Raw genomic sequence first — 21,780 nt, 5'->3', positions numbered from 1 at the left:
GAAGGCGGCGGAAGAATTGTTCGATGTCACGCCGTGTGTTGAACTCATTAATTCGAGAGCGTAGGGGAATGAAGGTGAGGCCTCTGCTGAGGACTGATCTTTCATGCGCGGAGGCGAAGGCGGCGGAAGAATTGTTCGATGTCACGCCGTGTGTTGAACTCATTAATTCGAGAGCGTAGGGGAATGAAGGTGAGGCCTCTGCTGAGGACTGATCTTTCATCCTCAGATCAGAGAGGGGTAGGTCTGGAGGGATGGTGAAAACTCGGCAGGGCTGGGAGCTAGGACCTGGTGTTCCGAGAGCGTAGGGGAATGAAGGTGATGCCTCTGCTAAAGGTTGCAAGGTTTCTGGCCTTCACTAGCTCCCCAGACAGTGCATTCCATATTCTCACTGCCCTCTGAGTGGAAACATTTTTTCTCAGGTCCTCTCTGAATTTCCTACCCCTTACCCTAAAATTTGATTTGATTTGGTTTATTGTCACATGCATTTATTACAAATACGGAAAAAGTGTTGTTTATTGTCATCACTGTTTGGTGCCATCTTATAATGTAGAAAGCACAGAATATAAAACCAGAAAATAAAACAATAATGTTCATCTTACAATCTTCTGTCAATAAAATTAGACAGTCTTCAGAACAGCTGATGCTTCGAGCTCAGCAATGGGCCCAAATCTGGGTTCTTTCTCTCCGAAGCATGGAGTCCCTGCTGCTAAATCGACTACAGTGCTGCAACGGTGCTTTGCCACATTGCTGCCATTGGAACAAAGAGTTGCCACTCACCAGTGCCATCTTGCTGCCGCCATGAGTTTATGCTGGGCTGGCCTTGCTGATGCAGCCACCAGTGGTGCTGCAGGTTCCTGTGTTGGGACCAAACATGCCGCTGTTGCCATCTGTGCCGTCGGGCATCTGGGCCTGGAGCCTTGGCTCAGCCTGCGAGTCTGGACCAGGGCTTCATGCTTGGGACTTGCTCTTTGCTTGCTGGGAAACCTCGGACTGGGGTGGAGCCACGTTCACCTCATCCTAGCGTTACTGCCACTGTTGCTGGATGCCTACTCCTTCATCATTTTGTCGGCCATGCCACTTTCTGGGCCCACGCCGCCATGTCCATCTGCCATGCCATGCAGGGCACTCTCTGCACCTGAGAAGAAAAGGTAAGAGAAAAGGCATAAAAGAGAAAGTTATAAACAAAATGGAAAAGTAAGAAAAAAGGAAAGCAAAACAGACAGAAGTGAATGAGTAGCCTGAACGCAGTTACTCTGCCACAGCCGTCTTGAAAAAACTGTGTCCCCTCATTGTTGACCCCTCAACCAAGGGTAACAGCTGCTCCCTACTAACCTTATCCATACCCCTAATAATCTTCTGCACTGGGCCGATTAGATAAATGTGAGGTGCTGCATTTTGGAAAGGCAAATCAGGACAGGACTTTTACACTTAATGGTAAGGCCCTGCGGAGTGTTGCTGTAAAAAGACCTCAGATTGCAGGTTCATATTTCCTTGAAAATGGAGTCCGAGGTAGATAGGATAGTGAAGAAGGCGTTTGGTATGATTTTCTTTATTGGTCAGAGCGTTGAGTATAGGAGTTAGGTCATGTTGTGGCTGTATAGGACATTGGTTAGGCCGCATTTGGAATACTGTGTGCAATTCTGGTCTCCCTACTATCAGAAGGATGTTGTGAAACTTGTGAGGGTTCAGAAAAGATTTACAAGGATGTTGCCAGGATTGGAGGGTTTGAACTATAGGGATAGGCTGTGTCTGTTTTCTCCGGAGTGTCGGAAGCTGACGGGTGACCTTATAGAGGTTTATAAAATCATGAGAGGCATGGATAGAATAAATAGACAAAGTGTCTTCCCTGGGGTGGGGGAGTCCAGAACTAGAAGGTGCGATGGGAAGGAGACCTAAGGGGCAACTTTTTAACGCAGAGGGTGGTGCGTGTATGGAATGAGCTGCCAGAGGAAGTGTGGAGGCTGGTACAATTGCAACATGTAAAATCCATCTGGATGGGTGTATGAATAGGAAGGGTTTGGAGGGATATGGGCCACATGCTGGCAAATGGGACGAGATTAATTTGGGATATCTGTTGGTATGGACGCATTGGACTGAAGGGTCTGTTTCCATGTTGTACATCTCTATGACTCATGATCCCCTCCTCTGTCTTCTCTGCTCTGAAGAAAAAAATCCAACCGTATCTAGTTTCTCCTCAGCTCAATTGCTCCAACCCTGATGAACTTCCTCTATATCCTCTCTAGTTCTATCCTTGTTGTGAAATGACCAGAACTGCACATGGTATTCCAGCTGTGGCCTAATCAACACTCGTACATTACCTCCTTGCTCTTATATTCTACGCCATGATGGATTTAAACAAATGTCCCATAAACTGCCTTAATTAGCCTATTCATGTTCTCTGCTGTCTTCAGGGATCTGTGAGTAATTACCCCAAGATCCATCTGTTCCTCTGAGCTATCCAGTGACCTACCATTCATTGTACACTCCCTCATGATTTCATCTTCCAAAGTGCATCATCATGCACTTGTCAGGATTAACTATCATCTGTTGCTGCTCAGTTCAACTGACCAACCCATCTACACCTTTCTGTATACTAGACTCTGTCCTAGATTAAAGCATAGTTCAATACAAAAAACTGAAAAAGCCTTACCCGCACAATACTTACTATCATAAGTGAACACGTTTATGTGGACTTGTGTGAGGATCTGACCGGAGCAGGTGGTCATCCTGCTGTGTCCTAACCTGCAGCGGCTAATCAGGCAACCTCCTTCGTGAGCTAGCTAACTATTCCGTAAGGCTATCTTCCTTTATTTGCCTATTTACATTCAAAGAACTTGTGCATTCAAACTTTTCTACCACCCAGTCTCCAGCAGATGGTCAGTTTGACCACTGGCAAACAGGTCAGCTGCCATGGCCAGATTAAGTAATTACTCATTAAGATTTAATGGTAGAAAGAGCCTGAAATGAGCCTTATTGTTTGCTTTTAATGAACTTTGACCTCAGCTTTACCTTTCTTGCACGAATCTATGGCAACCACAAATTTAGCTGATAAATAGTCCACATCATCACATTTGATTCACTAGAGTTCAGCTTTTAGTTACTGTGATAGTTCAGTTCATTCTTGCTAAGTTATAGAACTTGATGTATTTCTTCAGCAAAACACAGGCACACATTAAAACCAATTATCTTTCTAATAATTAGTTCACAAAGTTATTGATATAGAAGCTATACTAGTCCAAATACAGCAATCATTGTCAATTTCCAGGCTTATGCTGAAAAGGGGCAATAGCATTCATGCCATTCCAACTTAGGCAATGAACATCTCCAGTAAGAGGCAATTTAACCATTGCCCCTTAAGCATTCATTGGTGTCACCATCATTTAAACTCCTAATATCAATATTCTGGGGTTACCATTGACCAGAAATTGAACTGAATGTAATGGTGTGAATGTAGTGGTTACAGTGCAAGATGAAGTCTAGGACTTCTGCAGCAAGTAACTCACCTCCTGACTCCCCAAAGTCTGTCGATTATCTACATGGCACAAGTGAGAGGAGTTTGATGGAATACTTCTCACTTGCATGGATGATTGCTTTCCACATGCCTCCAACAATGCTCAAGAAGCTTGACAGAATCCAGGCAAAGCAGCCCACTTGATTGGTACCACACCTACAAACATAGAGTCACTCGAGTCATCATTGACACTCAATAGCATCAGTGTGCACTATCTAATAGGTGCACTGCAGAAATTCACCTTAAGACAGCATCCCCAACCCATGACCACTACCATCTAGAAGGATAAGGGCAGCAAATGTGTGGGACCTACGCCAACTGCAGGTTCTCTTCCAAGCCATTCACTATCCTGACTTTGAAAAATATTGCAATTCCTTTAGTGTTGTTTAGTCAAAATTCTAGAATTCCCTCTGTGTCGGAATTACGGTCTATCTGCAGCACATGGACTGCATGCTTTTGAGAAGGCAGCACACCACACCTTCTTAAGGGTATGTAGGGATGGGCAGTTAACACTGGTCCAGCAAGCAATGTTTACATACCATAAGTAAGTATAAAAAAATTTGCTAGCTCGAAGAGTTTTAAGAATATGATACATGACCCTCATTGTGGTGCTGCATGTCTTATCATATGGAGGACTGTGTGCAGGCATCATTTGCAGGGTATGCCAATACTGACCCTCCTCTGAGCTAATAACCTGTTCTGTTTCTTGTGGCCCCAACATAGATCACTATCTTTGCACAACAGTTGGTGAAAGTAAGCATACAGGTGCAGAAGATAGTGAAGAAGGCAAATGGGCTTCATAGTGAAAGGTTTGAGTACAGGAGTAGGGATGTCTTGCTGCAATTGTAAGTGATATCACACCTGGAGTATGGTGTGCAGTTTTAATCTCATTATCTGAGGAAGGATGTTCTGGCTATGGAGGGAGTGCAACAAAGGTTTACCAGGTTGATTCATAGAAACATAGAAAATAGGTCCAGGAGTAGACCATTTGGCTCTTTGAGCCTGCACCACAGGCTCTGATGGCAGGACATTTCTTTTTATTCATTCACAGGGTGTGAACATTACTAGCTTGGCCTGCATTTACTGCTGATCCTAAGTTGCTCAGAGGGCAGTTAAGAGTCAACCACATTGAGAGTCTGGAATCATATGTAGGCCAGACCAAGTAAGGGTGGCAGATCTCCTTCCTTAAAAGACACGAGTGAACCAGATAGGTTTTTAAAAACCTATCAACATTTATTCTAAAATTTATTGAATTCAAATTTTGCCATTTGCCATGGTGGGATTTCACCATCCATCATTTCATTTCATTTCATTTCATTTCACTCATTCCCTGCAGTGTGGAAACAGACCCTTCAGCCCAACAAGTCCACACCGACCCTCTGAAGAGTAACCCACCCGGACCCATTCCCCCTAACTAATGCACCTAACTCTATGGGCAATTTAGCGTGACCAATTCACCGAACCTGCACATCTTTGGACTGTGTGATTAGAACCCAATTCCCCAGGACATTAGCCTGGGGTATTAGATTGCAAGACTGATCTATTGTGAGAGACTGGATTGGTTAGGACTATATTGACTGATGTTCAGAAGACTGAAGGGGGATCTCATAGAAGCCTATAAAATTTTAAGAGGACTGGTCCTAAAATGATCCAAGAGTATAGGCTGAAAACAGGGATGAGTATTAAGCAGGCTGAGCAGCCATGATCATAATGAATGAATGAACCATAATTTATTGTCACTTGTACTCTACAATGAACAACATGGTAAAATACAATGAAAAGCTTTAACTGTTGCCACAATCTGGCGCCATTCAAATCCTTCAAGAATAAAAAGGGAAAGCAGAAAGAAAGTCAATTTTCACTCTGCCGCTTCTACCATTACTCCCAAGCTGTTTGCCAGCCAACCAATGACACCCTTGCCGGGTCCACCAGTGTTGGGACAGCCACCCTTCAAGCGCCATCTGTTTGTAACTGGGCCCACTCTGCCGATGGATTATTGATACTGGGTCCCTTTGGAATCACACTGCCTCAGCAACCAGGAGAGTCTGGCTTCGCTGCTGCCGTCACCTCGCCAACAATCAGCAAACCCTGGTTCCAGGCCGACCACAACCATGAGCTTTCGCTGCCATCTCACTGATGCCTGAAGTCCCTGCTTTGGGCCCACCATAATCAGGAGTCCTTGGCTTTGCTGAAGCCAATGCCTGGAGTCCTGGCTCCGCCACCAGGCCAGGTCAGGCTGATGCCTCCCCATGAGTCCTGCTCTGGCAGCCCCTCTTCGCGATGCCTCCGCTGCTGCTGATGGCAAGAAGACTAAGAAAAAGAAAAAGGACCACAAAGGCAAGGATATAAGGGAGGAAGCAGTTGCCTGGAGCAGGAGGTTGAATGTTGCTTACATTGCTGGTGTTGCCATCTTCTGATTGTATAAGGATGGTTTTGTATGGTATATGATGTATTGAATGGTTGATCAGGTGCGGAGGGCCAAATGGCATCCCCCATCCTATTTTCTATGTTTCTATGATTTAATTGATAACTAGTTCCAACAGATGAGAATTGGGTGCAGCAGATAATCATGTCATGCAAAATATTAACTTGTGATCACAGCAACTTTGTGTTTGCATTGTAGCAGGTGAACTGCAGCCTAACATTATTTTCTTCTTACTTTCACTTTTAATGCCTGCAAATAAAAGCTCATCTCTGTAAATATATGAATGCTTGCTCATCTATGGTGGTCACCCACTGGACAATGATAATATACACACTGCACTGCTAATTGGGGTAGAGTGGTGGTGACTTAGAGAAGGTCGTAGGGTGGGATGTGACTATGGACAGGCAATCTGTATAGGCTTATGGGACAAGAAAATGGCTGGGGTTGAAAGAAGTCACTGGTGCCAGGAATGTCTGTCTATTCCAGGGCATCTAGTGAGTGGTGAGTTCTTCTGGCTGTGGTGAGGTGTTAGAATCTGGTTGAGATTCTGGATGAATCTCAACTGGATGAGAGGGGCACCAAAGGTCATGGCAGGTAGTTAATGGAATGGATTTGGTATGATATGGTGAGAAACCTCATTCAGCTTCATGAAGAAAAATGTTCCTTGAATCTCAATGAAATTGTCATTCAGCCACATTTTTGTAAGATTCAATCCCAAGTTGACCACCCAAGCTGGAGTCTTTTGTCTTTTTCATCTCTCTCTGGCTTTCTCATTCTATCTGAAATTTCAGAAGCAGAAAGCCAGCCCACAATCCTCCCCATTGTAACCAAGTTGCTGGCAGAAATCATGACAGAGTACATAGCTCTCCGTAATACTCTATTTTATCTTCAGTTACAAAAATAAGGTGAAGTCTTCACCATCCTAGAGGAGTGTGGAAAAGCACAGCCAGCCAGACAGCATCCGAGGAGCAGGCGAATCAAGGTTTTGAGAAAGTCCTTCATCACATTCTTCGACTTTGATCTCCAGCATCCGCGGTCCTCACTTTCTCCTAACATCCTAGAGGACCATAGGCTGGTTCTCATTAGAGAGAGAGTGATAACTTATGATGAGTTAAACCTGAGAGTCACCATGCTTGAGGTGGAGGGGTAAGGTCAAGGATGTGGATCTTCATGGTAACTTCAACTAATGTGGGAATTGAGCCCACACTATTGATGCTATTCTGCAATACAAGCCAGAAGTGTATGAGATCCTGAATGATCTAGATAGACTTGGAAAAAGATGGTTTAAAACCTATTAATCTTACAAACTTTATACAAGTATAATCAACATTGGGTGTGTATGTGTGTCACCTCATTATCAATAATTGTGCATGCTATAAATGGTATTTTGATGCATCAAGGGAGCTCAGGAGCTCATAGTGCTTAAAATATGGGTAGTTTCTGATTTAATTTCATTCTCTTAATTTGAATCTTTACAGTGGTAATTCATCCATTTTGTTTTTAACCTATGACTTTTGTAATGACCCCAGCTGATGGTAAGTCAGATCCCAGAATGTGAAATCTGATTTGATATAACATGTTTTTTAGTTAGCTGACTTGTTAGATAATCACTGAAGTATATTTATGAGGCTGTGGACATTCATTAACAATAGTACACCCATTTAATCATAAAGACATATGGCATAGAAACAGTCCTTTTGGCCTGCCATGTCTATGCTGACTAACAAACACCTAACTATGCTAATTCCATTTACTTGCACTTAATCCGTAACCTACTGTTTAAATGCTCATCCAGATGTTGCAAGAATACCTGCGTCCAACACTTGCTTCAGGCAGTGTGTTCCATGTATGCTTTTCTCAGATCTCCTCACCTTAAACTTATGCCCTCTGGTCTTAGACATGTCTCCACGGGGAAAAGATTCTCACAACCTATGCCATCTATTCCTCTCATCAGTTTGTATACCTCAGTCAGATCCCATCTCGGCCTCCTCTACTCCAGGGAAAGTCATTCCAGCCGATCAAGTTTCTCTTATAACTGTGACTCTCATTTGCACCCACCCAATGCATTCATGTCCTTCTGATAGTGTGGTGACCAGAACTGTGCACAATATTCCATTTTATTATGTAAAAGAACACAAAATGATAGTATCAAAATGGAGAAGAAAGTTAGAAAGATCTCAAAACGCATCGCAGAACAAACTTTCAACCTATTTCTTGACATTATCCATTACAGAGATTTTGCACCTGTGTCTCAGCTCTTCAGGGTTCCCATTTAACTGTCTCTTTGCAGGTTCTTTGCTTTTGGCTGGAGTGGCATTTCATAGAATGCTTTCAAATTCTGCCAACATGTAACACAAATCTGAATGCCTAAACTTTCTCAGTATGGTATGCAGATTTCTCAACAAACTTCCATGATTTGGAAGTTTAACAAACTAAACTCCTCTTCTAAGATTATTAGTTTTCTGAACTGCCCTGAACATTTTCTAGCAGAGAAACTAAACATGCTTCTAAACTCAATCCTGTTACCTTCTGAATTGAATTTTAAAATGTTGCTCAGCCATAATTTTTTCTCAAAAGTAAAGAAAACTAATAACTTTTAAATGGTTGTAAACCCAAACATGTATGTACCTTTCCATTAACACTGCGATCATCTGCATTTGTTGGAGTTAGTCACAGTTCTACAGGGACTCTGATTTTGTTAAAAATCGCACAACACCAGGTTATAGTCCAACAGGTTTATTTGGAAGCATGAGCTTTCGAAGCACCGCTTCAAAACAAACCTAGATTGTTCAATATATCATTTCAGCTACATGACACTGTAATCCTTTGCTATAAATTCTGTGTCTTATGGTCCTGCTTCAAAACCACCTGATGAAGAAGCAGTGCTTTCGAAAGCTAGTGGTTCCAAATAAACCTGTTGGACTATAACCTGGTGTTGCGTGATTTTTAACTTTGTCCACCCGGTCCAACACCGGCTGCTCCAAATCTGATCTTGTTGTTTTACAGAAGAAAACCATTCACACAAGTAAACAACACCCATCTTTTTCTATTTTAGAACACACATTCTAAGAAGGATATTAACATATATAAATGATGTAATTTTCTTTACACTTTTAGGTAAGGTACAGAGAGGCAAGGGAGAATAGAAGATTGAAATTTGATGATGCCTATCGATACATTATTGATATTTTGTCTAGAATGCTGGAGATGGAAAAAACAGTTGTGGAAGATTTTATTTTGGATTCCTTGACTGTGAGTAATGCTAATATAGGTTTAAATTATTTAATTTAGCCTTGTTTACCATTTTTCAATGTAATTTCTGGAGCAACAATCTTTGATAGAATAGGACCAGAAACTATGGACAGCAATCAGCAAGCCGGTCAGCACCATTGGAGACAGAGTTAGCACTGCATGTTAATGATCTTTTGCCTGAATGTTTTGATGAAAGGTCCCTGAAAGGGACAACAACAGAAATTGCTGGGAAAAATCTGCAACTCTGGTAGCATTTGTGGAGAAAAAGCAGAGTTAATGTTTCTGGTCCAGTGATGACTCTTCAAAACTGGTGGTGGTTTTAACTGAGGGTTACCATGCCTCAAGCGAAGACCGAGGTTTAGAAGGTGAGATCTTCATGGTAACCTCAGCCAATGTGGGAATTGAACCCACCCTCTTGGCATCACTCTACATTACAAACCAATCATCCAGCAACTGAGTAAACCAACCCTAAACATATATTGTGAGTAATTGGTTATATTGGTTTTAAAACAGCAAATGCTGGAAAACTCAGCAAATCTGGCAGCATCTTAGGAGAGAGAAACAAATGAACCTTTTGAATCTGATATGGCTTGTAGAGGTGCTGCCAGACTTGCTTAGTTTCTCTATTATTTTCTGTTTTATTTCAGATTTCCAGCATCTGTATTATTTTATTTTTATTTGAGTAGTCATATTGGTAACTGGGTAAAGGATTTAAACTAATGTTGTGACCAGTGGAGCAGCAGACTAGAAAGTGACAGTAAATCCTCCAACCTTGGCCATTACAACATTTAAAGAAGAAATCCAAATGCCTGGCAATTCACGACCAGAGCTATTAAACTTTGTTTAATTGTTTCTTGATACACAATAACGTAAGCACTGCTAACTTGTGGAGATTGATGTCATCAACTCTGTTCTACTTTTTACTCAGCTAGACTATTGTGTATAGTTTGCGGAGCCGCATTATAGGAAATATGTGAATACATTAGAGACGGTGCAGAAGTGATCTGTAAGAATAGTTCCAAGAATGAGAAACTTTAGTTTTGAGGATAGATTTTGGAAGCTGGAATTGTTCTCCTTGGAGGGAAGAAAGCTGAGAGGAGATATGATAAAGGTTTTCTAAATCATGAGTGGGCTAGTTAGCGTAGATAGGAAAAAGCTGTTTGTGGTCATAAGAGAAAAAGGAATGAGAGGGCATAGGAAAGCTATGTAAATGAGGCAAAAGGAATGTGACAAACATGTTTTCATGCAGCGAATAATTAAGGTATGGAATGCATTGCCTGGAAATGTTGAAGCAGGTTCAATTGAGGCATTCAGCAGGGTATTAAATGATTATTTGGATAGAAATTGTGTATAGGTAAATGGGAAAATCGCAGGAGATTGGCATCAGGTAATTGAACTGGTCTAGGCAAAATGGACTCCTGTGCTGTAACAGTTCTGTGATTTTGTGATACCATTTCCCCTATTCCCAACAACAGGTTGTTCATCCTGTGAGATTTTCAAGATTTATTCATTTGCTCTGGGGCCAACCCAAAAGGTATGTCCCAGCTCCACAAAATTTATTGTACTTCCTCTACATATTCCAACCATTTTTCTAAGGTAGGATTTTAAGTATCCCTCAGTTAGATTTTGGCTACTTGATCTTTCATCTTTTTCTTTATTAAGCTCATGATTGTAGATGCCTCAGCTCTTTGTTCAGATTGCAAGAGGTCCGACTGTTTTTGACTTGTAGAGTTAATTCTGACTGCCTTCTTTGAGGACCACAACCGAAAGAGTAAGAATGTTCCTAACTTCCAAGTAGGCAAATCTTCCAGCTGCTTTTCCCTTACAAAATCCAAGCTGATGAAGCTCCATCTGCCTTGTCTGCAATAACTGATGACATTAATATTTTCTGTGCTCAAAGTTCAGGCCTTACGAACCATCAGCTCTTAATGGCTCTTTCAGTCCAGTGAGATGCATCTTCACCACATTGAAGTTACAACTGCCCTCTGTTCCCAAAATGAACAGTCTGTTTCAATTAGTAAAAGAACACAAATAAATAAATTACACAAAAGAATATTCTACTCAAGGTTCCATCCTGAATCACTGTCTCTTTGGAAATCTAGCATGCTTTGTAATCATCAAAGCTTTTCTTTGATTCTGCGACGTCTATGAATAATTTGTCACAATTGGAGTTTTAGGACTTACCCAGAATTGTGATTTAAACTTCTTCTGTTGAGACTAATTGACCTGTTGGTTCATTGGATCAAAATTATGGTATGGATTTTTATATTTAATGAGAGCTGGTGGTACTGTTAATCAGATGGATGTGAGGGAATGCTTAAACAGTCTGGCTGATGTGTTGGGAGCAAATTATTTTGGAAATTTTTTGATGCACCTGCCATTCTGCATTTATGATGTATTCGGATTCTGAAACCCAAACAGACCATGCTCTATTTGGCTCCGAACAATGTCCTGTAACCTTTGTGCTTGATCATACTGTGGGCCAAGCGGGAATTGTTTTGGGTCACTTAGCATTTCTGCACATACAATCTTGTCAACTGCCTCTGCTTTGCGCATGTGATCATTTATATAGAGGATGAGCAGGATATGTAAGTGGGGAAGGCCCCTTTTCTGGAACTTAATAACATATATGCTTTCCATTGTTCTGCCAAAGTTACTCCTCCTCACCAGCTAATTCAGCAAAGCATGTTTTTCATGTGGAAAGTCTGGCCAGTTAAAAGAATTTTGTCCACAGAGGAGTGTTTCTCGAATATGTTGCAGGTTGGAGTTGCTTATGAAAAGAGGCCTGGCTTGTGATACTCCTGTATGATGGTCAGAGTGTTTTGGAAGTGCATATGGAAGTTCTGTGGGCCGCAATAAAAGTGGTTGGCAGTATCATGTGCTTCCCTGCAGCTACATCACCATCATCTCCAGCAGTACCACATACTGCACTGCAACCTGCAGATGACTGTAGATATCAACATACAGTTGGGTTTATCTCTCAGGACTCTTCACCCATCTCAGTGGCTGATGCTGCACCTTAATAAAATTCATGTAGCAGTACTCTTGAAAAAGGCTCTGACCGTGCAGTAGAAATCTGTTGGTAAAACGTTTTGTAAGCCAAAATGCAAGCCATCAGTGCCATAGTGAAACAGCTGCACAAAGTCTATTGCATCAAAAGCATGATGGTTGTCATGAATTTTCTGCAAACCACCATAATGCAGGTGCAGCTCTACATCTCTGTTACCAGCCTCCTCATCTTCTGCCAGTACTGATACCTCATTAAAGCAGTGACGCAGGTGCTGCCTTTTTGGCCTTTGGCTGGAATCAGTAACCAGCCTTGCACGGGCAATGTCAGCTGCTGGCAAATGACAGGCCATAATGAAGTCCTGGTCACTTGGGTTGCAGTGATGCAGCTCTCTGAATAGAACTGCTAGCTGGGCACAATGATCTGCAGATTTCTTGCGGGTAGATCCATGTTAGTGGGTATCACCATTTCCTCAGTCATGCTGTAGATCATGAATATGTATTTATGAAAATGTTGATTATTCTCCAGGACTGTAGTGTTACTGTGTGTTGTGTTACAATTTTCTTGGATCACCACATATGGAATGAATTCGCTTCTAGGGGATGTTATCTGGTTTGCTATCACTGAGGCAAAAATCATTGCATTGTGAAGACCCCTTGTATTTAGATGGAACAGCTTTCCCTGGATTGCCTCCTTCCCACAATTCCCTTATGGCAGCTGTATCACGTTTGAAAGATGACCATTTGCACCACACCAAATTGATGCATTTTCACTTTGTCAATACATAGCAAAGTGCTAGCATTGCACTGCCATCCTCCCAGCATTGATGGGTTGTATTTGACTGATACCATTCAGAACATCTTGTGTAAAGTGAGCATGTCTGGTGGCCTTCACCCTAGTCCTGGAAGTGCACACTGCATTACAGTGACTTTCTGTTCTTGCATTGCAGTTCACTGTGGGCTGTTTTGTTCACAGAAGTTAAAAGTCACACAATACCTGGTTATAGTCTAACAGGTTTATTTGGAACTACAAGCTTTCGGACCATTGCTACTTTATCAGGTAGCTGGAATCCTCTGAGGTGGGGTCACTGGAATGAAAGCGTTAACTCTGATTTCTCTTCACAGATGCTGCCAGACCTGCTGAACTTTTCCAGCAACTTCTGTTTTTGTAATTTTCCATGTAATTTTGCAAATTTAAAGAACCATATGTTACAAAATTCTGGAAAGAAAGACCTATACTCTTAACCTACAGCCTCTTCTTGCAAAACCTAAAAAAACTGCCATGAAAAGTTTAAAAATAGTATATTAAAACATTATAAATGACAAGAAAATAATATTAAATAGTAAACAATAGGAAAAAAGTCAATAAATAGAGAAAGAGCAAATACCTATTAACATGTGATGTCACACCAGTGTATGCACTCAGTGCTACAGGACTGCTGTGGTTTATCTCTAAGCTCCTTTCCCTGAAGTGGAGCATGAACGAATTCCTACAGGTCAAGAGGGTTGGAAAAAAACAAATGCAATAAGTGTAAATATAAACAAACAAACACCTTCTACCCCGCTTACCGAACTCTCCACTGATTTAAGTCCAGATGTGCACTCAATCTTCAGCTGCACCGTCCACTGACCAAACTCTAGAGACTTGCACTCGATCTGCAGTTACACTCCACACTGAACAAACGCCTGAGGTTGTTCTCGATTCGCAGCTGCACTCCCGGCTGAGCAAACTCCAGAGATTGCTCTCGATCTGCAGCTGCATTCCTGGCTGAGCAAACTCCAGAGGTTGTTCTCGATCTCCAGCTGCACTCCCGGCTGAGCAAATTGCAGAGGCTGTTCTCGATCTGTAGCTGCACTTCCGGCTGAGCAAACGCCAGAGGTTGCTCTCGATTCGCAGCTGCGCTTCTGGCTGAGAAACCTCTGGAAGTTGCTCTCGATCTGCAGCAGCCCTCCCAGCTGAGCAAACTCCAGAGGTTGCTCTCGATCCCCAGCTGCACTCCTGGTTGAGCAAACTCCAGAGGTTGCTCTTGATCTGCAGCTGCAGTCCCGGCTGAACAAACCCCAGAATGTGTTCCCTATCTGCAGCTGCACTCTCCGCTGAGCAAACTGCAGAGGTAGCTCTCGATCTGCAGCTGCACTCCTGGCTGAGCAAACGCCAGAGGTTGGAGAATTCCTCGAAGCATGGCATTCCACCCGGAATTCTATCAACAAACACATTGACTTGGATCTCATTTACCACCCCTGAGAGAAAGAACAGGAAATGATGTCGCCACAGGAAATGACATCACCAACCAAGGAAACCTAACCATATAAATAAACAGCGTGCCATACCACCAGTGCTTCATCTGGAGGCTCACTGATGATCTTACCCAGTATGGTGACGAAACATCTGAAACCGAACCTTTCAGCTCATCAAGCAAACCTACATCCAGAATCTCAACCTGAGCTACAAATCTTCTGAAAACCTTCTAGTCAGCTGAAAATTGAGGACCAAATATGTGGGGAGATTGCAGATAGATGTAACTATACAAAGGTTGTAAAATTAGGGAAGTTTAACTTTTCAAATAGAGATTGGGTCTACCATAGTGTTAAGGCTTGGATGGAGAAGAATTTGTTTAATGTGTTCCAGAAAATGTTCTCAATCTATATGTAGATGGCCCTAGTCGAGATCGGGCAAACTTAACCTCCTCTCAGGAAGTAAGACAGGGCAAGTGACTAAGGTGTTAGTGGGGAAGCACTTTGGGAACACTGACCATAATTCTATTAGTTTCAGAATAGTTATGGAAAAGGATAGGCATAGTCTACAAGTTCTAAATTGGGGCAAGGTCAATTTTGATGCTATTAGACAAGAACTTTCAAAAATTGATTGGGGGAGGCTGTGCACAGGTAAAGGGACATCTGGCAAGCGGAAGACTTTCAAAAGTGAGATAACTAGAGTTCAGGGGCAGCATGTTCTTGTAAGTGTGAAGGACAAGGCTGGAAGTAGTAGGGATCAATGGATCACTCGTGATATTGGGGCTCTGGTCACAAAAAAGGAGACAAATATTAGGTATAGATGGCTGGGATCAAGTGAATTCTTTGAGGAGTTTCGGGATTGTAGGAGTACACTTAAGAGAGAAATCAGGAGGGCATAAAGAGCACATGAGATAGCTTTGGCAGATAAAGTTAAGGAGAAATCAAAGAGATTCTACATATATTAAGGGCCAAAGAGTAACTCAGAACATTGCCCCTTAAAGATCAATGAGACATCTATATTTGGAACCACACAAGAAGGGTGAGATCCTAAATGAATATTTCATGTCAGTATATACTGTGGAGAAAGATGAGGAAGCTAGGGAACTCGGGTAAATAATGGTGATGTCTTGAAAAGAATCCACATTATAGTCGAAGTGATACTGGAGGTTTTAAAATGCATCAAGATAAACAAATCCCTGGGACCTGAGCAAATGTATCCCAAGATGTTGTGGGAAACTATGCAAGAAATTGTGGGGCCCTTAGCTGAGATATTTCTATTATCAACAGCTTGGGTGAGGTGCTGGAAGCCTGGAAGGTTAGCTAATGTTGTGTCACTATTTAATAAAGGTTGCAAGGAAAAGCCAGAAAACTACATACCAGTAAGCCTGACTTCAGTGGTGGGGAAGTTGTTAGAGGGTATTCTGACAGACAGGATCTAAATGCATTTGGAAAGGCAAGGACTGCTTATGGATAGTCAGCATGCTTTGTGTGTGGGAAATTGTGGCTCACAAACTTAATTGAAGAGGTAACCAAGAAGACAGATGAAGGCAGAGACATAGTCATTGTCTGTATGGACTTTAGCAAGGCCTTCGACAAAGTTCCACATATTAGACTGCTTAGTAAGGTTAGATCACCTGGGATCCAGGGAGAACTAGCCAAGTGGATACAAAATTGGCTTCACAGTAGGACAAGGTCAAAAATCACACGACACTAGGTAATAGTCCAACGGGTTTATTTGAAAACATTAACTTTCAGAGTGTTGTTCCTTCATCAGGGATTTGCATATTGATCAGTCAACACCTGCACCTCCATTCGACCTGATTAAAGATTTAAGAGCAATCTGAGGTGTGTTCAATGCATTTGCATGAATTGTATGAACCTTTGATCTTTTCCTTATAAATTTTGTGTCTAAGATCTTCCTCTCTCACTAACACTTGATTAGGTTATATAAGAGTACAACAAGATCTTGATCAACTGGGCCAGTGGGCTGAAGAATAGCAGATGGAGTTTAATTCAGATAAATGTGAGGTGTTGCATTTTGGTAAAACAAACCAGGACAAAAATTACTCAGTTAATGTTAGAGCCCTGTGGAGTGTTGTTGAATGGAAAGACCTAGGGGTCCAGGTACATAGTTCCTTGAAAGTGGCATTACTTGTAGACAGTGTGGTGAAGAAGGCATTTGTCATGCTTGCCTTCATCAGTCACAGCATCGAGTAGAGAAGTTGGGACATCTTGTTATTGGCTGTATAAGACATTAGTAGGGCCACATTTGGAGTTCTGCATACAATTCTGTTTGCCCTGCTATAGGAAGGATGTTATTAAACTGGAAGGGTTGCAAAAAATATTTACAATGATGTTACAGAGGAGTTTGAGCTTTTGGGAGAGGCTGAATATGCTGGGGCTTTTTTCTCATGGAACATTGGAGGCTGAGGGGTGACCTTACACAGGTTTATGAAATCATGAGGTGCATAGATAAAATGAAATGCCAAGGTCTTTTGTCACAGGTTAGGGGAGTCGAGAATGTAGTGCTGGAAAAGCACAGGAGGTCAGGCAGCATTCGAGGAGAAGGAGACTTGATGTTTCGGGCATAAGTCCTGATGAACGGCTTATGCCCGAAATGTCGATTCTCTTGCTCCTCGAATGCTGCCTAACCTGCTGTGCTTTTCCAGCACCACACTCTCGACTCTGATCTCCAGCATCTGCAGTCCTCACTTTCTCCTCTACAGGATGGAGGAGTCCAAAATGAGAGGGCATAGATTTAAGGTAAGATTTAAAAGGGACCTCAGGAGCAACATTTTCATACAGAGGGTAGTTTGTGTATGGAACGAGCTACCAGAGGAATTGGTAGAGCTGACTACAATTACAACACTTAAAAGACGTTTGGCAGGTATATGGATAGGAAAGATTTAGACAGATATGGGCCAAGTGCAGGCACATGGGACTAGTTAACTTCAGGAAACCTGGCTGGCATGGCCATGTTTCTAGGCTGTATGACTCTATGACTCAATGACTCAATGGCTTTACCCATACCCTAAGATTATGATGTCTGTTTCAGGACTCCCTGGTCTTCAGGAACATCCTTCTAATGTTTACACTGTCTTTTTACCTTAAAATAGTCTTTTCTCTGTGGTGAGGGAGTCCAGAACTAGAGGGCATAGATTTTGGGTGAGAGGGGAAAGATTTAAAAGGGACCTAAAGGGCAACTTTTTTATGCAGAGGGTGGTGCGTGTATGGAATGAGCTGCCAGAGGAAGTGGTAGAGGCTGGTCCAATTACAACATTTGAAAGGTATCTGGATGGGTATATGAATAGGAAGGATTTAGAGGGATATGGGACAAGTGTTGGCAAATGGGACGAGATTAATTTAGGATATCTGGTCGGCATAGATGAGTTAGACAGAAAGGTCTGTTTCTGTGCTATACATCTCTACGATTCTGTGTCTCTAAAATAGTGTGTTTGACTGCAAGATCACTAGAAATATGTGCATGAGTATATTGTTAGGTCTTTCGAGCCTGCTCTGCCATTTAATAGGATCATTGCTGATCTGCCATTCCTTGTGTCCACTTTCCTGTGTTTTCCTCATAGCCTTTGATTTTCCTACTGATGAAGAATCTGTCTACCTTAACCCTAAACATAAATGAGGACTGTGCCCCACAGCTCTCTGTGACAAGGAGTCCCAAAGGTTTGCATCCCTCTTGAGAGAAGGAATTCCTCCTCACCTCAGTTTAAAACTCGTCCCCATTTTTTCTGAGACTATGCCCTCTTGCTCCGGACTCTGCCATGAAGGGAGACATTGTCTTAGTATTTCCCCTGCATTGCCCCTTAAGAATCTTATACGTTTCAATGAGATCACCTCTTAATCTCCTTCATTCCTGGCAGCCTTTGGACGGACTCCCAGAAGTATTGGTCACAGATAACAGGCCATTCTGATGGAGTTTAGAAGGATGAGTGGGAATCTGATTGAAACTTTCATAAAACTGAATGGCCTAGACAGAGTGGACGTTGGGAAGATGTTTCCATTGACAGAAGAGATGAGGACCTGAGGGCACAGCCTTAAAGTAAAGCGTAGACCTTTGAATGGTGATCAGGAGAAACTTCTTTAGCCAGAGAGTGGTGCATCTGTGGAATTCATTGCCACAGAAGAGTGCGGAGGTCAGGTCATTGAGTATATTTAAAACTGAGATAGATAAATTCTTGATTGCCAAGGGGATCAAAGGTTACGGGCAGAAAGAGGGAAAATGGGGTTGAAAAACCTATCAGCCATGATTGAATGATGGAGCAGACTTGATGGGCTGAATGGCCTAATTTCTGCTCCTATGTCTTATAGTTTTATAGTCTTATTATTTACCAGCAGGGAATGAGTATTTCCTGAAGTCAAATGGCATTCGTCATACAAGGGCATCTTCTTCCATTATCATCCAATGATCTAGCCAAAACAGCAGTCCAAACTTTGAAGGCAGGCTTAAAGAAACAGCCCATTTCACTAGATATCAAACTATCCTAGTTCTTATTTGATTTCAAACCACCCTCGTGCAACTGCGGGGACAGCTCCAGCAGAGTTGCTTTGGGGAGAAGACTCCCAGTGAATCCAATCTCTCTGGACCAAGCGGGTGTAGGTGAAATGGCATCAGGAATACCAGTGCCAGACGCAAGACTCCGCTAAGCAAGAGAGATGGTTTATGTCAGGGGGTGAAATTTGGTGCAGGAACCACAGGAATGGCCCTGCAGAGATATGAGGCTTGATCAACAAGAGGTCAGATCCAGTAGGGATCTAAACAAACACATGGACCATATGAAAGCTGCAAACCAGCAAAAAGTGTGAGAGCAAAATGTGCCCGGCTCCTCGACAACCTCTCCCACTGTTCTGGAACCCATCTCTTCTCCCTCTTCGTCAAGCACTGAAGATACCACTGAATCTGAGATAGACACGGTGGATGTCACCTGATCAACAGCTTGTTGCCAGAAGAAGAGAATGAATTTCTTAGACTCAGAGGCATAGAGGTGAACAAAATGTCTGACACTTCTGTTCTTATCTGTCTGCCAGGGCTTCTTGATGAGATCAGATTAACAGCCCCAATCACGGAACACATATTCTGTGAGATCCAACTGGCTGACAAACACTACATCCCTCCTGCCCTGAAATCCACTCAGAAACAGCAAAATCCACACAGTCACCCAAGCTGGAAATGAGCCAGGTTCCCTGACACTGTGCCAAACCAGACTAATTGGAATCTGGCCTGGTTTATTGCCCCTCTGAAAAAAAATCAAGGATAGAGTCTCCTTGAGACAAAGAACAGCTTATAGAAACAAAAGAGACTAGCTTTGTGACACCACCCCCCCCTTAAAGAAAAAAGAAATATCAATGCCAAAAGATGGCTTCATTTTTAACCCTTCAAAACCCGGTTAGTAGCCTTAACATACATATACACTATATTAACTATAAACATGCAAAAAGCACAACCCCATACAAATTTAGGCTGCTGAACACCTCCATCTCTAATGCATCGGCAATCACATTTTTGCGACCTGCCACCTGCACAATTGTCAAATTGAATGGCTGCAACAACAAGCTCCATCTAAACAATCTGGTATTTTTGTCCTTAAATTTTTCCACAAATGTCAATAGGTTGTGATCAGAGTATACGATTATCTCAGATGCATTGCTGGTAATATAAACACTAAAATATGTAATGCCAACACCATGCTTAGCCTCTTTCTCCACCGTTGAATATTTCTGTTGATGAACGTTCAACTTCCTGGAAAAATACCCAATGTGTCTTTCTATCCCCTTGTCATCCTCCTGCAGGAGCACCATACCGATAACCACATCACTGGCTCTGATGGCCACCTTGAAAAGCTTTGTGTAATCTGGTGTGGCTAATACTGGGGCAGTGGTTAACACAGCTTTTAGGCTGTCAAATGCCTTTTGACAACCCTCTGTACACTGAAACTTTTTGCCCTTTTTTAACAGTTGGGTGAGTGGAGCAGCCACACTGCTAAAGTTCGGTTCAAATGTTTGGTAAAATCCAATCAATCCCAGGAACCATAGTGCTGCCTTTTTTGTTGACAGTGTGAGAAATTTGCCAATGACTTTTGTTTTTGCATCTCATGGGACCATTTGTCCATGCCCCAGGAAGGTGACTTGGGCTTTGGCAAATTCACTTTTAGCCAGGTTTACAACCAAGCCTGCCTTCTGAAGTCGATTGAACAAGTCCGATAAATGCTGTAAATGTTCCTTTCATGAGTGACTAAAAATCACCAGGTCATCAATATACACCACACAGTTGGGTAATCCGGCAATGGCTCTATTAGTCAGTCTCTGAAATGTGGCTGGAACATTTTTCATATCAAATGACATGACTTTGAACTGATATAGTCCATTTGGTGTTACGAAAGCCAAAATTGCCTTTGCTCTCTCTGACAGAGGTACTTGCCAGTAGCCTCTGAGCAAGTCCAACTGAGAAAGGTAAGTTGCTTATCCCACTTTTTCGACACAGACCTCCAACCACGGGATTGGATATGCATCAGTTTTTGTAATGGTGTTGACTTTGCAATAGTCCACACATAACTGTTGGGTACCATCTTTGTAAGTGGTAATCTTTGTACCATCAGTCTTTGTAATGGTGTTGACTTTGCAATAGTCCACACATAACAGTTGGGTACTATCGTAAGGACAGACTGACGGGCAGAGGGGGTGGGGTGGCCTTGTTGGTAAGGGATGATATTCAGTCCCTTGCATGGGGGGACCTAGAGTCAGGGGATGTAGAGTCAGTGTGGATAGAGCTTCGAAATATTAAGGGTAAAAAGACCCTCTTGGGAGTCATCTACAGGTCCCCAAACAGTAGTCTGGATGTCGGATGTAAGTTGAATCAGGAGCTGAAATTGGCCTGTCGCAAAGATGTCACTACAGTTGTTATGGGGGATTTTAACATGCAGGTAGACTGGGAGAATCAGGATGGTATTGGGCCTCAAGAAAGAGACTTTGTGGAGTGCCTCAGAGATGGATTCTTAGAGCAGCTGGTGCTGGAGCCGACCAGGGAGAAGGCAATTCTGGATCTGGTATTGTGTAACGAACCAGAATTGGTCAGAGACCTCGAAGTGAAGGAGCCATTGGGAAGTAGTGACCATAATACAATAAGCTTCAATCTGCAATTTGAGAGGGAGAGGGTACAATCGGAAGTGACAATATTTCTGTTGAATAAAGGGAACTATGGAGCAATGAGAGAGGAACTGGCCAAAGTTCAATGGTGTAATACCTTAGCAGGGATGACCCTGGAGGAACAATGGCGGATATTTCTGTGTATAATGCAGAAGATGCAGGATCAGTTCATTCCAAAAAGGAAGAAAGATCC

The 21,780-nt window shown here is 42.5% G+C and overlaps 1 protein-coding gene across 1 annotated transcript in view; it reads left to right on the top strand.

Annotated features, from left to right (window-relative positions):
* The window catches only part of LOC122540182 (dynein axonemal heavy chain 8-like), a 1,320,893-nt gene that overhangs the window by 58,938 nt on the left and 1,240,175 nt on the right, over positions 1 to 21,780 (top strand). The window contains exon 3 of the mRNA XM_043675532.1: positions 9,054 to 9,188. Coding sequence (XP_043531467.1) covers positions 9,054 to 9,188 — 135 coding nt within the window. The remainder of the gene's footprint in view (positions 1 to 9,053; positions 9,189 to 21,780) is intronic.

Source organism: Chiloscyllium plagiosum, chromosome 3, assembly GCF_004010195.1.
Source record: "Chiloscyllium plagiosum isolate BGI_BamShark_2017 chromosome 3, ASM401019v2, whole genome shotgun sequence".
Taxonomy (NCBI): Eukaryota; Metazoa; Chordata; class Chondrichthyes; order Orectolobiformes; family Hemiscylliidae; genus Chiloscyllium; species Chiloscyllium plagiosum.
This window is presented reverse-complemented; position numbering and strand designations above follow the sequence as displayed.